We start from the raw sequence: 14975 nt of genomic DNA, 5'->3' as shown, positions 1-14975 counted from the left end.
AGAAACTTTGCTAATAAATAATATCAAATATATGTTTACTTTTAATTTCTAATGTTAATACAATGTTTCTCATTTTTTTCTCCCACACAACATAAAGAATATGCAAAAAAGAGAGGAAAAATATGCATATAATATATCTCTGCATTAAAGCTCTATATTTTCAGGGTATATGAATAACTAGTCATGTAAATGTTTAAGGTTGCACTCCTCAACATACTTACAAGGGAGTAAGACTCAATGAAGATCCTAGTATTTACTTCCAAGAAGACATTTACAGATTTGTGTTGAAGGTTCCCCCCCCCCCAATATATCTTTGTTTCATTTTTGGATGGTGGTTTTTATTAGTAGTATTATTTTTGCTTAAAATGCCTTATTGTGGTTTATCCTACTTTGTCTTGAAAGAAATGTAAGATAACAATTATGAACAAATCTGAAAGAAGCTACTCTTAGATAACAAAATAGGGTAAACCACACAGAGGCATGGCCAATTTTAAAAAGTGCTTCATGTTTCCATGCAGAAAAGGCTATAGTTTCTTTCAGAATTTACATTACAAATCTTTCTATTTTAAAACACCCAAAGTAGCTTTCTAAAAATTAGTATCAGGTGGAAAAACCAATTTAAAATTGTGAACTATTTTATTTTTATATTACTTTTTATACTGTGAAATAATTTCAAGTTACAGTGGAGAAGATTAATGAAAACAGCATGAAAGAACTATACTGCTTTTAATAATAATAATAATAATATAATCCTACAAATAGAAATAGAAAGACTGTGGCAAAAGCAAGCAAGGGTAGTACCAATAGTAATAGGCTCCTTGGGTGCAATCCCAAAACAACTGGAGCACCACTTGAACACCATTGGCATTGACAAATTCACTATTAGTCAATTGCAAAAGGCGGCCTTACTAGGAACAACTTCCATCCTGCGATGATATCTATAATACCATCAAACATCCACATCTGTCTATTCCAGGTCCTGGGTAAGGACTCAATAGGTAGACAAAATGCCAAATCCAGTCTGAACATCTGGCTGACTGTGCGATGATCAATAATAATAATAGTAATAGCCCCCAGTGAGGCACTACCTTGATGTGGTTGTGAGGCTTGTGTACTCTGAGGAAGATGAGAGCTATGCCAGAGGTTCAACCATACTGGACAGGTCTCATCAGAGGAGTCAGACAAAGAGTGTGTCTCCCATAAAAAATATGGTGAGACGTAAATTTCAGAATGCCATACCGGCTCGGACGTCGCCCGGGTTAACAAGGTCCGCACTAGATATTGGAGTTCCTGGATATCTGGTGAAAAATGGGTTACAGGACTCAGGACTGTTGGCTGAGCAACCAGGACCAGCAGCTGCAGAACTACTGGAAGAAAAGGTGTTTACCCGTCGCAGATACACAGTGATGGAAAACAAAGAAATAATGATCTGTTACTACAGATCAAGTCCAACAAGACGAGGATATCTAAAACGAATGCACCATTCTGGAAAGAACAACATCCAGAATCAGAAATAACAGAACAGAGACTAGCAGATCAACGCCGATTTATAACACGAAATAAAGTATTTACAGAAATAGAATTGGATGAACTGCAAAGGTTTACCCAGGGCAAAGAAATCAAAGCCTTACAAGAAGTAATTCAGAATGTAGAGGCAAACCAGGGGGAGTTGGCAGTGAAAGAATCCAGTAGAGATATACAACTGTTCTCATTTGGAAACCACGCACCTCTTCCTCAGGAAGAACAAAACCCTCTAACTAAAGAAATAAAAGAATTGAAACAAAGAATAATTGAGCATCTAGAACAGCACAAAAACAACAGAATAAGGCTGCCTGCATTGAAGCTTGTTCCAAAGAAACAGCTAGCACAAGCATTAAAAGATGCAAATACTGCAATAGCAAGTATAAGCACCAATTCACTGTAAGAAACAAACCAACTAATGTACAGCACAGCTGCAGTTATAACAGAATACCTGGGATGCAAAATCAACAAAGAAGAAAAACAAACAAACAGTGCACCACAAAAATGGAAGGTTAGACTAGAAAATAAGATCAGCAAGTTAAGATCACATGCAAGCAAGCTAGAACAGATGAAAGAAAAGAAGCTGAAGAACAAGAAGACCAAAGAATACCTAATCAAGAAATACCACTTAGAAACAAGGAAGATCAAGGAAGCACTGGAAATAATAAAGCAACAAATAACAGCTATAGCCAGGAAAATCAGTAGATATGAAGCTCGAATTGCAAACTATAGGCAGAACCTCCAATTTCAATCCAATCAGAAACGTTTCTACCAATCCATCAATGGAGAAACTGCAAGGAATCAGTCAGTACCTGACAAGGAAGAAACAGTGCAGTTCTGGAAGCAGATATGGGATAACCCAAAGAAATACAACAAGGATGCGGCTTGGTTAAAAGAGGTGGATGCAAATAAAACAGAAGTTGAAATGAAAGAACTAGTAATAACAACAAAAATGGTAGAAAAAAGAGCAAGGAAAATCAAAAATTGGTCAGCACCAGGTGAAGATGAACTGCATGGGTTTTGGTTGAAACATCTAACTGTTATACACCCACTCATTGCCAAGCAGTTCAACAATATACTACAAGGAGGAGAAATTGAAAAGTGGCTAACAACTGGGAAAACCTACCTAATAATGAAAAATCCAGCAAAAGGGGCAACACCAGGTAACTACAGGCCAATTACCTGCTTACCAACAACTTTCAAATTACTAACTGGTGTGGTAGCTGATGCAGTACAACAGCATCTAGTTGAAAACAATCTCTTTCCACCTGAGCAGAAAGGAAACCGCCCCAATAGCAGAGGAACAAAAGATCAACTCCTAATAGACAAAATGATCTTGGAAAACTGCAAGAGAAGGAAGACCAACCTGAATGTGGCATGGATTGACTACAAAAAGGCATTTGACTCTCTGCCACATGATTGGATAATCAAGTGCCTAGAAATAACAGGAGTAAGTAGAAACATCAGAAAATTTGTGCAAAAATCGATGGCACAATGGAAGACACAGTTGCAGATCAATGGTGAGAGGCTGGGAGAGGTTAATATCAAGAGAGGAATATTTCAAGGAGATTCATTATCACCATTACTATTTGTTATTGCACTGTTTCCTCTGTCAACAATACTGAATAACTCAGGACATGGCTATCAAACATCAAAAACATCTGCCAGACTATCCCACCTCCTTTATATGGATGATCTGAAGCTGTATGGAAAAACATCATCTGAAATAGAATCGCTGCTCAACACTGTCCGTATATATAGCCAAGATATTGTAATGGAGTTTGGCTTGGACAAATGTGCCACACTTACTATCAAACAAGGAAAAATAGTGAAAACTGAAGGAATCAAGATGCCCCACGAAAATAACATTAAGAGTCTGGATGAGGAAGAGTACTACAAATACTTGGGTATCCTTCAAGCTGACAACATCAAGCACACTGAAGTCAAGAAAAAGATTAGAGGTGAATACATCAAGAGAGTGAAGAAGATCTTAAAGTCCAAACTCAATGGAGGAAATACCATAAAGGCAATCAACACCTGGGCAATCCCAGTCATTAGGTACACAGCTGGAATAGTGGACTGGACTCAAGCAGAACTAAAAGCAATGGATAGGCAGACCAGAAAAATAATGACAATGAATCATACCCTTCATCCACGCAGTGACATTGATAGACTTTATCTACCAAGGAAAATAGGTGGGCGTGGAATGCTACAAGTATATCAGATGGTTGAAGAAGAAAAAATGGCTTTGGAAGAATATCTGAAGAACAATGATGAAGATGCACTGAAATTAGTATATCAGGAAGGCTTACTGACTACTGGAGAGACCAAACTGGCCTACAAGAAAGACCAAATGAAGAACAGAATAGAGGCATGGGAAGACAAAGCACTACATAGCCAATACATGAAAAAAATAGCTGGGAAAGCAGATAATAATAAAACCTGGCAATGGCTAAGAGCAGGAAAATTGAAGAAAGAGACCGAGGGACTAATTCTGGCTGCACAAGACCAAGCCTTAAGGACAAATGCATACAAAGTCAAAATTGAGAAGACAGCAACAGACAGTAAGTGCCGCCTATGCAAAGAAGCTGAAGAAACAGTGGACCACTTGGTAAGCTGTTGCAAGAAGATTGCACAGACTGATTACAAGCAGCGGCATGACAAAGTAGCAACAATGGTGCATTGGAAGATCTGCAAAAAATATCATTTGCCTGTAAGCAAAAACTGGTGGGATCATAAAATAGAGAAAGTCATAGAAAATGATAAAATTAAACTGCTCTGGGACTTCAGAATTCAAACAGACAAGCACCTGCAACATAACACCCCAGACTTAACAATTGTCGATAAGAAAGACAAAAAAGTCTGGATAGTGGATGTGGCAGTGCCTGGAGATAGCAGAATAGATGAGAAAGAACTGGAGAAGATAACAAAATACAAAGACCTACAAATAGAAATAGAAAGACTGTGGCAAAAGCAAGCAAGGGTAGTACCAATAGTCATAGGCTCCTTGGGTGCAATCCCAAAACAACTGGAGCACCACTTGAACACCATTGGCATTGACAAATTCGCTATTAGTCAATTGCAAAAGGCGGCCTTACTAGGAACTGCTTCCATCCTGCGACGATACCTGTAATACCATCAAACATCCACATCTGCCTATCCCAGGTCCTGGGTAAGGACTCGATAGGTAGACAAAATGCCAAATCCAGTCTGAACATCTGGCTGACTGTGCGATGATCCATAATAATAATAATAATAAAGTTGGAAAGGACCTTGGAGGTCATCTAGTCCAACCCCCTGCTCAGGCAGGAAACCCTATACCCTTTCGGACAAATGGCTCTTCTTAAAAACTTCCAGTGTTGAAGCATTCACCGCTTCTGGAGGCAGGTTGTTCCACTGATTAATTGTTCTAACTGTCAGGATGTTTCTCCTTAGTTCTAGGTTGCTTCTCTCCTTGATTAGTTTCCATCCATTGCTTCTTGTCCTGCCTTCAGGCGCCTTGGAAAATAGCTTGACTCCTTCTTCTTTGTGGCAGCCCCTGAGATATTGGAACACTGCTATCATGTCCCCCCTCGTCGTTTGTAATTGTTTCTTGAAGTACACCTTTTACACTTGTGATCTACTTTATCAAATGCCTTACTGAAGTCCAAGTAAATTATGTCCACAGCATTCCTGTGATCCACTAATTTTGTCACTTGGTCAAAGAATGCAATAAGATTTGTCTGGCATGATCTATTTTTGACAAACCCATGTTGGCTTTTAGTAATGACTTTGTGTGCCGTAGTTATTTGCTGATTCATTGTTTGATTATCTTTTCCAGAATCTTCCCAGGTATTGAGATCAGGTGATAGGTCTGTAATTTCCTGGGTCCATTTTTTTTTCCTTTTTTGAAGATGGGAACTACATCAGCTCTTTTCCAGTCCTCTGGTAGTTCCCCAGTGCTCCAGGATCTTTGAAAAATATAGTTCAATGGTTCTGAGATCACATCTGCCAGTTCCTTTTAGATAAACATACAGAGCTATAGTGGCAAATATAAAGTTATTCTTAAATAAAAATGTATGAGTAAAAGTACAGATGATAAATCTCATTGTTTTGTTTTTGCATTTCTGATAGCTACTTTGGTAATATCCCTCTGGAAAAACTATTTTAGAAGAATTTTGATTTGTTGAACAGTCTACTGAATAGATTAATTAAGCACAGATGTTCCTAAGACATTTCCTGTTGCTTCTTCCATCTTTTCTGTGTTTGTAATTGTTTCTTGAAGTACACATTTTGCACTTTATTTAGTATAATATATCAACATTATTTTATATTATAGTTAAGTGGAGTCTGAATGTCTTTCTCTGTGTATGTGAAAAACAATTTGGCTTCTGTGGAAGACTGAATGAATTATTCTCATGGGAAATAGTCTGGAAAAAGCAAGGTTCACATGCATTTAGAATGAATGGAGAAAGTATTTAACTATAAACTGTTGGTTTCAATGGGGCTAAATTACAAAAAAAAAAAAGCACTCCATTTGCTCTCAGTTACACTTCATGACTGAGATGTTATTTTCTTTATTGTGTTAATTTAAAACATGTTTACTTGATTTCCCAACCGAAAATATTCCAGAGCAGTTAAGTAAAATTAAATCTTGTTTTTCCTAGATCATATGTTCTTTTTAAAGATTTTATTAAGTTTTATTGTAAGATAAAAAAAGAAATAAATGTTACAAAAGTGAAAAAAGTGTAAAGAAAGAAAAAAAGTAGTGACTTCCAAATTTTCAGTGCAATAAAATACTAAAAAAAATGCAACCTCAATATTTTGCTTTACATTTCATAGCATTTCAATCCTTTTCAATAATAACAAAATAATTCTTTTTATCTAATTGTCAAAACTTATCAGTTTCATTTTTTCAGTTTTGAACAAAAAGTAGAAACAAAACTAGAGACATTATTTTCTTTAATTAAAACAATCAATTTCCCCATCTCTGCTGAGTCATCTCTTTACCATCCATTTTTCCATTGTGGGAAAAGTGTGTCTGGTCCACTATTTCTTTTCTTAATCACAAGTCCACCAGATATGATAAAAAGTACCTGTCTTGCAGTTGCATTTCCAACATATGTTCTTGTACAAAACATTGACTTTTTCTACTTTTCAGCTAAAAAGGTTTACAGTGTAATTTGAAAAAAAATAATTTTTTTTAAAGTGCCATTTGTCTATAGATTTATAATCTCAAAACATGATAGAAAGTAAAATGAAGGAGTTAAAGAACAAAGGCATAAATTATTAAATGTATATACTAATTCAGAAAGATACAGGAACCAATGGAAAATTCTTCTTATCTTTCTCTCTGCTGTAAGTCTGATGGAATTTCATAGTAGTTTCCTGAAATATTTTATATAAGCAAATATTATAGCCACTAAATTATTTGTTAAATATTTTTACAAATAACCACAAATAGGTTTTTAATAATAGTAATAATAATAATAATAATAATAATAATAATAATAATAATAATAATAATAAGTAGTAGTAGTAGTAGTAGTAGTAGTAGTAGTAGTAGTAGTAGTAGTAGTAGTAGTAGTCTGGGGTGTTATGTTGCAGGTCAAACAGACAAGCACCTGCAACATAACACCCCAGACTTAACAATTGTCGATAAGAAAGACAAAAAAGTCTGGATAGTGGATGTGGCAGTGCCTGGAGACAGCAGAATAGAAGAGAAAGAGCTGGAGAAGATAACAAAATACAAAGACCTACAAATAGAAATAGAAAGACTGTAGCAAAAGCAAGCAAGGGTAGTACCAATAGTAATAGGCTCCTTGGGTACAATCCCAAAACAACTGGAGCACCACTTGAACACCATTGGCATTGACAAATATGCTATTAGTCAATTGCAAAAGGCGGCCTTACTAGGAACTGCTTCCATCCTGCAACGATATCTGTAATACCATCAAACATCCACATCTGCCTATCCCAGGTCCTGGGTAAGGACTCGATAGGTAGACAAAATGCCAAATCCAGTCTGAACATCTGGCTGATTGTGCGATGATTCATCATCATCATCATTATCATCATCATCATCATAAAGTTGGAAGGGACCTTGGAGTTCATCTAGTCCATCCCCCTGCTCAGGCAGGAAACCCTATACCATTTCGGACAAATGGCTGTCCAGTCTCTTCTTAAGAACTTCCAGTGTTGGATCATTCACCGCTTCTGGAGGTAGGTTGTTCCACTGGTTAATTGTTCTAACTGTCAGGAAGTTTCTCCTTAGTTCTAGGTTGCTTCTCTCTTTGGTTAGTTTCCACCCGTTGCTTCTTGTCCTGCCTTCAGGCACTTTGGAAAATAGCTTGACTCCCTCTTCTTTGTGGCAGCCCCTGAGATATTGGAACATTGCTATCATGTCCCCCCCCCCTCATCTTTCTCTTCATTAAACTAGACATACCCAATTCCAGCAGCTGTTCCTTATATGTTTTAGCCTCCAGTCCCCTAATCTTTTTTGTTGTTCTTCTCTGTACTCTTTCTAGAGTCTCAACATCTTTTTTACATCATGACCAAAACTGGATGCAGTATTCCAAGTGTGGCCTTACCAAGGCATTGTAAAGTGATATTAATACTTCATGTGATCTAGATTTTGTCTCTCTGTTAATGCAGCCTAGCACTGTGTTTTTGTTAGATAGTGCCCAGTGTTCAAGTCTGTCCAGGTCCTCCTGTATCTTAAACCTGTCTTCTGGAGTGTTGGCTATTCCTGCCAGCTTGGTGTTGTATGCAAATTTGATGAGTTCCCCATCTATCCCCTTGTCCAAATCGTTGATGAAGATGTTGAAGAGTGCTGGGCCAGAACAGAGCCCTGGGATACCCCACTACACACTTCCCTCCATGTAGATGTGGTTCCATTGAGGACCACATGCTGAGTACGGCTGGTCAGCCAGCTACGGATCCATCTAGTGGTGATGCTGTCTAACCCACATTTTTCTATCTTATCAAGTAGTAGGTTGTGATCTACTTTATCAAATGCCTTACTGAAGTCCAAGTAAATTATATTCACAGCATTTCTCTGATCCACTAATTTTGTCACTTGGTCAAAGAATGCAATAAGATTTGTCTGGCATGATCTGTTTTTGAGAAACCCATGTTGCCTTTTAGTAATGACTTTGTTTGCCTCTAGGTGTTCGCTGATTTATTGTTTGATTATCTTTTCCAGAATCTTCCCAGGTATTGAGGTCAGGCTGATAGATCTGTAATTTCCTGGGTCCATTTTTTCCCCTTTTTTGAAGATGGGAATTACATCAGCTCTTTTCTAGTCCTCTGGTAATTCCCCAGTGCTCCAGGATCTTTGAAAAATATAGTTCCTACCAGTTCCTTGAGAACCTTGGTCCTGGTGATTTGAACTCGTCTAGGCTGGACAGGTGCTCACTTAACCATTTTCTTGCCTATCTTAACTTTTGACTTTGGTCGCAAGCCTTAGTTCATTTTGAGCCTTAGTTTTCCTCACTTCATCTTTGCAGACTCTGGCTATTTGCTGATACACATGGAAATATTTATATGTGAGGATATGCACAGATACCACATGCTTCAACCCCTCCAATTTCTGTAATTTGGGTTTTTGTTTTCCTTTCATCTCTATTTATCATATAGTCTGCTCAACCTTTTAGTCCTCTAAACTTTGCATGAAATTCTCTCAGTTTAGAGTGAAAACTATTTGTGCTGCAGATTGTCTGCTGTTTGCCTTTAAGATTTAATCCTGAATTTTATTATCTGCATTTTGCATAACCATATGTCCTGAATATAGATGTGACTATCATATCTGTTCTCATCTCTACATTTATCAGATATTGAGTACATAGAAATTATAACGATGATATTTAAAGCACTGTATGATTTGAGATCTCAGAAGTTGAAGCAGATCTTACTTTACCTATGTAATAAGTAATTATTACCTAAGTAATAAGGTATATCATGTTAGAAGGTATAATAATTTGTGGAATTTTGCTTGCTTATTTAAGGCTTCTTTTTTAAAAAAAGATTCCTTGCTCTTCCCTGATTATGATCTATTCAAACAGGGCAAGTTAGAAATATGTTTAATAAAAAAATAAGATGATAAGATAATAATAAAGAAACAAGACTTCGTTATTTCAGAGTTTACAGAAAAATCATTTAACAAATAGGGAAGCTGATAGGACTGCAACAGACTTTATTACTGACTAAGCAAAGATGCAGAAACTTTTAGTAAGTTTGTTGATCACCAACATCATAAATGACAGGTCAGTGGCATTCATTAAAATAAACCAAAGGTTTTATATGCCTAGTTATTTTGTTCCATTCACCTACAACATGGTAGTAACAAATTGGCAAATTCTCTTCTTACACACCAAAGATGTCAAATGTAATAATCAAATATGGTAAAAGCATTAAAAGTATAAAAGCAACAATTGCATAGGAGTGGCAAATTGTTTGGAGCTAAGGAAATTTCACACTCTGACATGCAATTTTGCCCTTATCAGTGTTAAATCTAGAAGTTATTCAGTGTAGATTTATGAGATTTGTTTTGCATGCTCATTTCCAAATATATTCCTAATGAGTTAATGAGAGTTGACTTAGGATCTCATTCTGTTATTGATTGCCTTCAAACTGGTTATCTGAGAAGCAGATTATTATTGAATTCCTTTGCCCAATGTAATAAATTCAATTCTACTTATTCAGGAAATCTCTTTTCTCCTCTCAGCACAAGCAGTAATATTAATGCATCTGGAATAAGACATTTTCAAACTGAATTAACAGTTTTAGATTTTGATTTACAAATTGACAGATAAAAAGTACAACGTTAAGTGTATTACTAGCTAGAGATAGAAGGAAATGGAGCCCTAATTGATCAGATAATAGCATTGTTGGGTGCTTGATATCCTGGCTTTCATTGACTGCAAAAATCTTGATGGGGGGGGGAGAAAAAAGACAGGACAATGAGAAACTCATCGGTGCCAGTGATCAGTGGGGTAGAGGCTCATTTTGCTTTTTGAGTTGAAGTCAAGCTACGTTTTATAATGCCTGGAGATCCTAAAAAAATAGTGCAAAAATAGTATTTCATATTTGAATATTAACAATTTTTTCTCTGTCAAAGAAAGGAAAGTGCAAGCGTACATTAAAGCATTTAGTTGAAAATGTTCAACTTTGAAGGCTACTGGAAATATACATAATTTTTTGTTAGATTTATCACATATCTATATTTATATTTGAGATGAAGTTTAAGATGGCTAATAGATGATTCTCCTTTCATATTATCTTAACAGCTCTGTGAAATGGGTTGGACTGAGTAAAGGATCCAAATGATCAATAAGTTTCCACAGTAACCTCAACCTGAATTTCCTTCATCTGACTTTGTAACTGCAACACTAGACTGCACATGTAAAACACATGAAATGTATTTCATTCCGAAAAATGTGTCAACGGAAAAAATAGTGCAAAATCTAAATCTTAGGTATTTAAACATTGGAATGGCATTTATTTTTATTTTACATGTTGAGTAGTTGCATATTTTGTATTAAAACTCAGGCTCATTGTTATCATGTAAGCTAGGGACAAGTGAGAGTTATTAAAACACCTTTAAAGAAAGACTGAGATGCTAAATAGTTGGGAGTTGGAGGAGGAGGAGGAGGTATATAATATATGTACGTCTGTATGTATGTACAACCCAGATTAATCCATAGTAGGATAATGACCTCTTCGTTGAAAAGTATGGAATCCTGTGAGGGCTTTCTCAGCTGAGATTGGTGAGAAAACTAATGGAAGATTGGTGCTTGCTTCTGCAGAAGTCTTCTTTATCTAGATTCTAGAGCCTCCACCCTCCCCTTTTGAAGGAGGTCTTCAAGAAGGTGGCATTCTTCCAGATCCCAGAAGAAAAAATAATCTGGATCTAGTACAGCTAGGTTTCAGAACTGGACATGAGTTGTAAACAACATTCATCCTCCTCCTCATTAGGTCCTGTGCAGAGCAGATTGAGCAGCAAGTGTTTTCCAGTCATTTCAATCATTCACAGCATCTTCGGCATTGCCCCAAGGAATATTAATAATGTAAAATATTATAAATGTTAATACACAACATTATAGATGATGAATGAAAGCATATGGATGGAGAAAATGCAACTTTTCTGATCCAGTGGATCTATCAGAGGCTTTCAATATCATCAGTAATGGTATCTTTTTAGACTGATTGCAAGGATTGGAACGGTAGCATTATGGTGGTTCTATTTCTTCCTGAGCAGGTAGACCTGGTTATTACTAGTGGAGGATGAGAGGTTGAACCTTTGACCATTCTGGCTGTCATGGTTCCAATAGATGAAACCCATCAAAAGAACTTCAAGGAAAAAATTCTTCCTTAAAGAACATTTTAATCAGGAAATAAAGAACCGGCACTACGTAGTTGAACCCAAAACTAAATTCCCTTCTCCTGGATACAAAGTAGCAAATTGCAATTTCCACCCCCAATAAGCAGTCATAAATCACATTCTTCAATTAGCCCGAAACTCGGGCTTTCTCTCCAGCTCCTCAGCCCACCAAACCGTTATCAGTTCATCCTTGAGTTCCCACAGAGCAGCATTATTATTATGGCTAGCTGAGTTCAAGCATTCATCCCAACCCCCCTTCTGCACCTAATTTTTAAAAGAAGAAAAAGCATGTTAAAAGCAAAGTGGAAATGGCTGTAATTTTCATCAGTTATCAGAACGGGAACATCCAATGTTTTCAGTGTTGACACTGGTGTGTAATAGAAGGCTTGGCCTTCTTTCTGCCATCCCTTCCTCCTTTATTATATCTCTACAAGAAACTGCTGGGAAAGGAAATTTATTAGTCCAGAATGAGATAAGATCAATAGCCTGGTAGTACCCAGTTATATATATATATCTATTCAAGGTAAGCAAGAGTATTAGACTGTTTAGACCAGCAGTTCATTTGGGGTCGAACGACCATTTCACGGGGGTCGCCAAACAACGCAGTCCGCCATTTTTTCCCCTTTTCCTTAGCTGTGCTACTCCCTTTTATTCTATCGGCTTTTGAAAGCCAATAGGAATTGTCCAGGCTGTCTCTGCCCTGCTGAGCCTGCCAAAAGTCCCATTCTGCAAATGATGCTGCAAGTTGTCTGCAGCGAAGGTGAGCTGTCTGGAAGTTTCCATCCCTCCCTGCTGAGCAACTACTAAAAATGTAAGTAAAAGAGGGCCAGGGGTGGGAGGCCGGTGGGCGCAGGGAGGGTTGCTGGTATGCGTGGGGCCCGGCAGGTGCCTTACCTCCCTTGGGCTGGGCCAGCTGGTGGCACAGCCGGTGGTCGGCCTGCACCGTCTCTGCCACTTGCCAGCTATGCCTCGGCCGGCGCAGGGGGCAGCACCCCGCATGCGCGGCGCTCCCAGGCAGGGAAAGGCCTCAACTTACGACCGGTTGGGTAGTCCTCAAGTTACGACCGGTTGGGGGTCGCGGCATTAAAAAGGTTGAGAACCACTGGTTTAGACTGATATAGTATCAGAGTCAGGATAACATTTCCATTCTTTTTGTGCCTTCATTAATCAATGTTAATGATTGCAGCATTAACCGAGATCTGGTTTATGATATTTGCTAGTATAGTTCTAAATTTCTATGCTCTTTCACAGTGAGCATAACCAGGTGGAATTCCAAATCATTTGTGCATGGAATATATATATAGAGAGAGAGATTAAGCCTTGTTTGCCAGAATTTTATACTAAAATCAGTGGAACCACTTCCATGAGCAAAGCTAATATATGTGCAAAGCAGACAATTATTGGTCTGTTTTCTGAGAGACATTAAGACATGTGCTTTGCATTCTTAACTCCATTCCAAATATTCTTAATGAGTCCCTTCTGGTGTAGACTGGGAGAATTTATTTCTAGCCTTATTTCCAAAGTATGCATGGTATGAATTTGAAACCCAAATATAAGCTGCACGAAAGCTCCACTGTCTGCAGATACTGCTTCAGTATTTACAGAAGAACCATAATTTCAAGTTCTTGAAGGAAAACAGTCATGGCAGTTCATGGAACAGTACACAGCTAGCAGTTAATTCAAGACCAGCCCAATGATTCGGCAATGCTTTGATTCATCAAAGCCTGGATGATCAGTGAGGCTGGCTCCTCATCCAGCATCTCAGTGACTTTATTCCTGTTTCATACTGTTAGGGATGCTGACAGGCCAACCTCAGATGAATAGTTGGCTGGTTCATATAAGGCTGAAGCAAAATTATCATCTTCTCCACCCCCTATTTCTGGGTGATAAAAGTTTGTGTGAGAGTTATTTCAACTCTTTCAAGACAGAGTTAGAAAAACAAAACATCAAGTTACTCCTCTTGGCCTTCTAAAATTCAGCACAATGTCCTTAAGAGTAGTATACCCCTCCAATGTTCCAGGAGGCTTCAGGAAAGTAAGTTACAGCTATTGGGGAAAATTGCTTTTTTCTACTCAGAATGCCTTTCCAATGAATGCTACATTATAATGTTGTGTCCTCCCATGGACAAACTGAAGAATTAAACATAATAGCCAACAGATAGTGACAGTTGGTAAGAAAAGAATATCATATTCAACACTGTGTGCTTATACTGCTAAAAGAAAATATTTTTTGTCACTTCAAACCAGTATTGATCCCTAGAAACTATCTAGATAACTCCCTGCAATTTTCCTGGCAACATTTTTCAGACATGGTTTGCCATTGCCATCTTCTTCCTAGGAGAAGAAAGAAAGAAGAGAGAAAAAAGACTTTTGCTGAGAGTCACCCAGCTGCTTTTGCCCTGAGGCAGGACTAGAACTGATCATCTCCCAGTTGCTAATCTAATGCATTTAAGTCCTATGCCAAGCTGGCTTTCACCATGGCAAACTCTTACCTTATCGCATAGCCCCTTGAACTTGGATCATGAGTACACTGTAGTTTGAGCTCACACCTCCAGACTTTCACTCAAAAATTGTTTCATTAGTAGAAATGAATAACAGGAGAACTTATTCTGAAAAAAGGTAGTAATTGCTTTGGGGAAACAGTATTTATCAGAGTTTGGTGGTAATATCATTCAGACCAAAGGGAAGGGTGCAGAGAAGTAACTTAGATATGATTAGTTTGAGGCGTAATTATCTCTAGGCATCCAATATATTCATAAATGTGATTTTTTACACAAGTATATTTATTTCTGTTGGGTTTTGTATATGCACTAGCAAAAAAGCAAATATTACAAAAAAGAGAGCAGTCTCCACAGCTCTCTCATCCAAAGAATAAAGGTCCAAAGCCTACACCACTGGTCTGTGATGGCTATGAATAACACACTGGCCAGATTGCCCTCAACAGTGCAATGTTCACATTTTTCAGGAACCCACTTTTATTTCTCGGTCTCATTCTCTCTTGCTACCCCTCCCCACCCAAGAAAAAATTGGTTTTGGAGAAGGTTTCGTCAACACTGAACTTCTGGCACATTTTCTTTTAGCAAACAACTGGATTA

At 37.6% G+C, this 14975-nt stretch overlaps 1 protein-coding gene across 5 annotated transcripts in view; it reads left to right on the top strand.

The window, feature by feature from the left end:
• BMPER (BMP binding endothelial regulator) overlaps positions 1 to 14975 on the top strand; it is a 277236-nt gene that overhangs the window by 241370 nt on the left and 20891 nt on the right. Inside the window, exon 14 of one of the 5 annotated variants that reach the window (XM_039336816.1) lies at positions 10788 to 11635. The exons of the other annotated variants lie outside the window; for them this stretch is intronic. Within the exon in view, the coding sequence (XP_039192750.1) occupies positions 10788 to 10827 (40 nt within the window). The 3' untranslated portion in view covers positions 10828 to 11635. Of the gene's footprint in view, positions 1 to 10787; positions 11636 to 14975 lie in introns of those variants that run through there. 5 annotated transcript variants of the gene reach the window in all.

Source organism: Crotalus tigris, unplaced genomic scaffold, assembly GCF_016545835.1.
Source record: "Crotalus tigris isolate CLP2741 ecotype Arizona unplaced genomic scaffold, ASM1654583v1 scf7180000017666.379230911805:20528666, whole genome shotgun sequence".
NCBI lineage: Eukaryota > Metazoa > Chordata > Lepidosauria > Squamata > Viperidae > Crotalus > Crotalus tigris.
The sequence above is the reverse complement of the archived record's forward strand: the minus strand, read 5'-3'. Positions and strand labels throughout refer to the sequence as shown.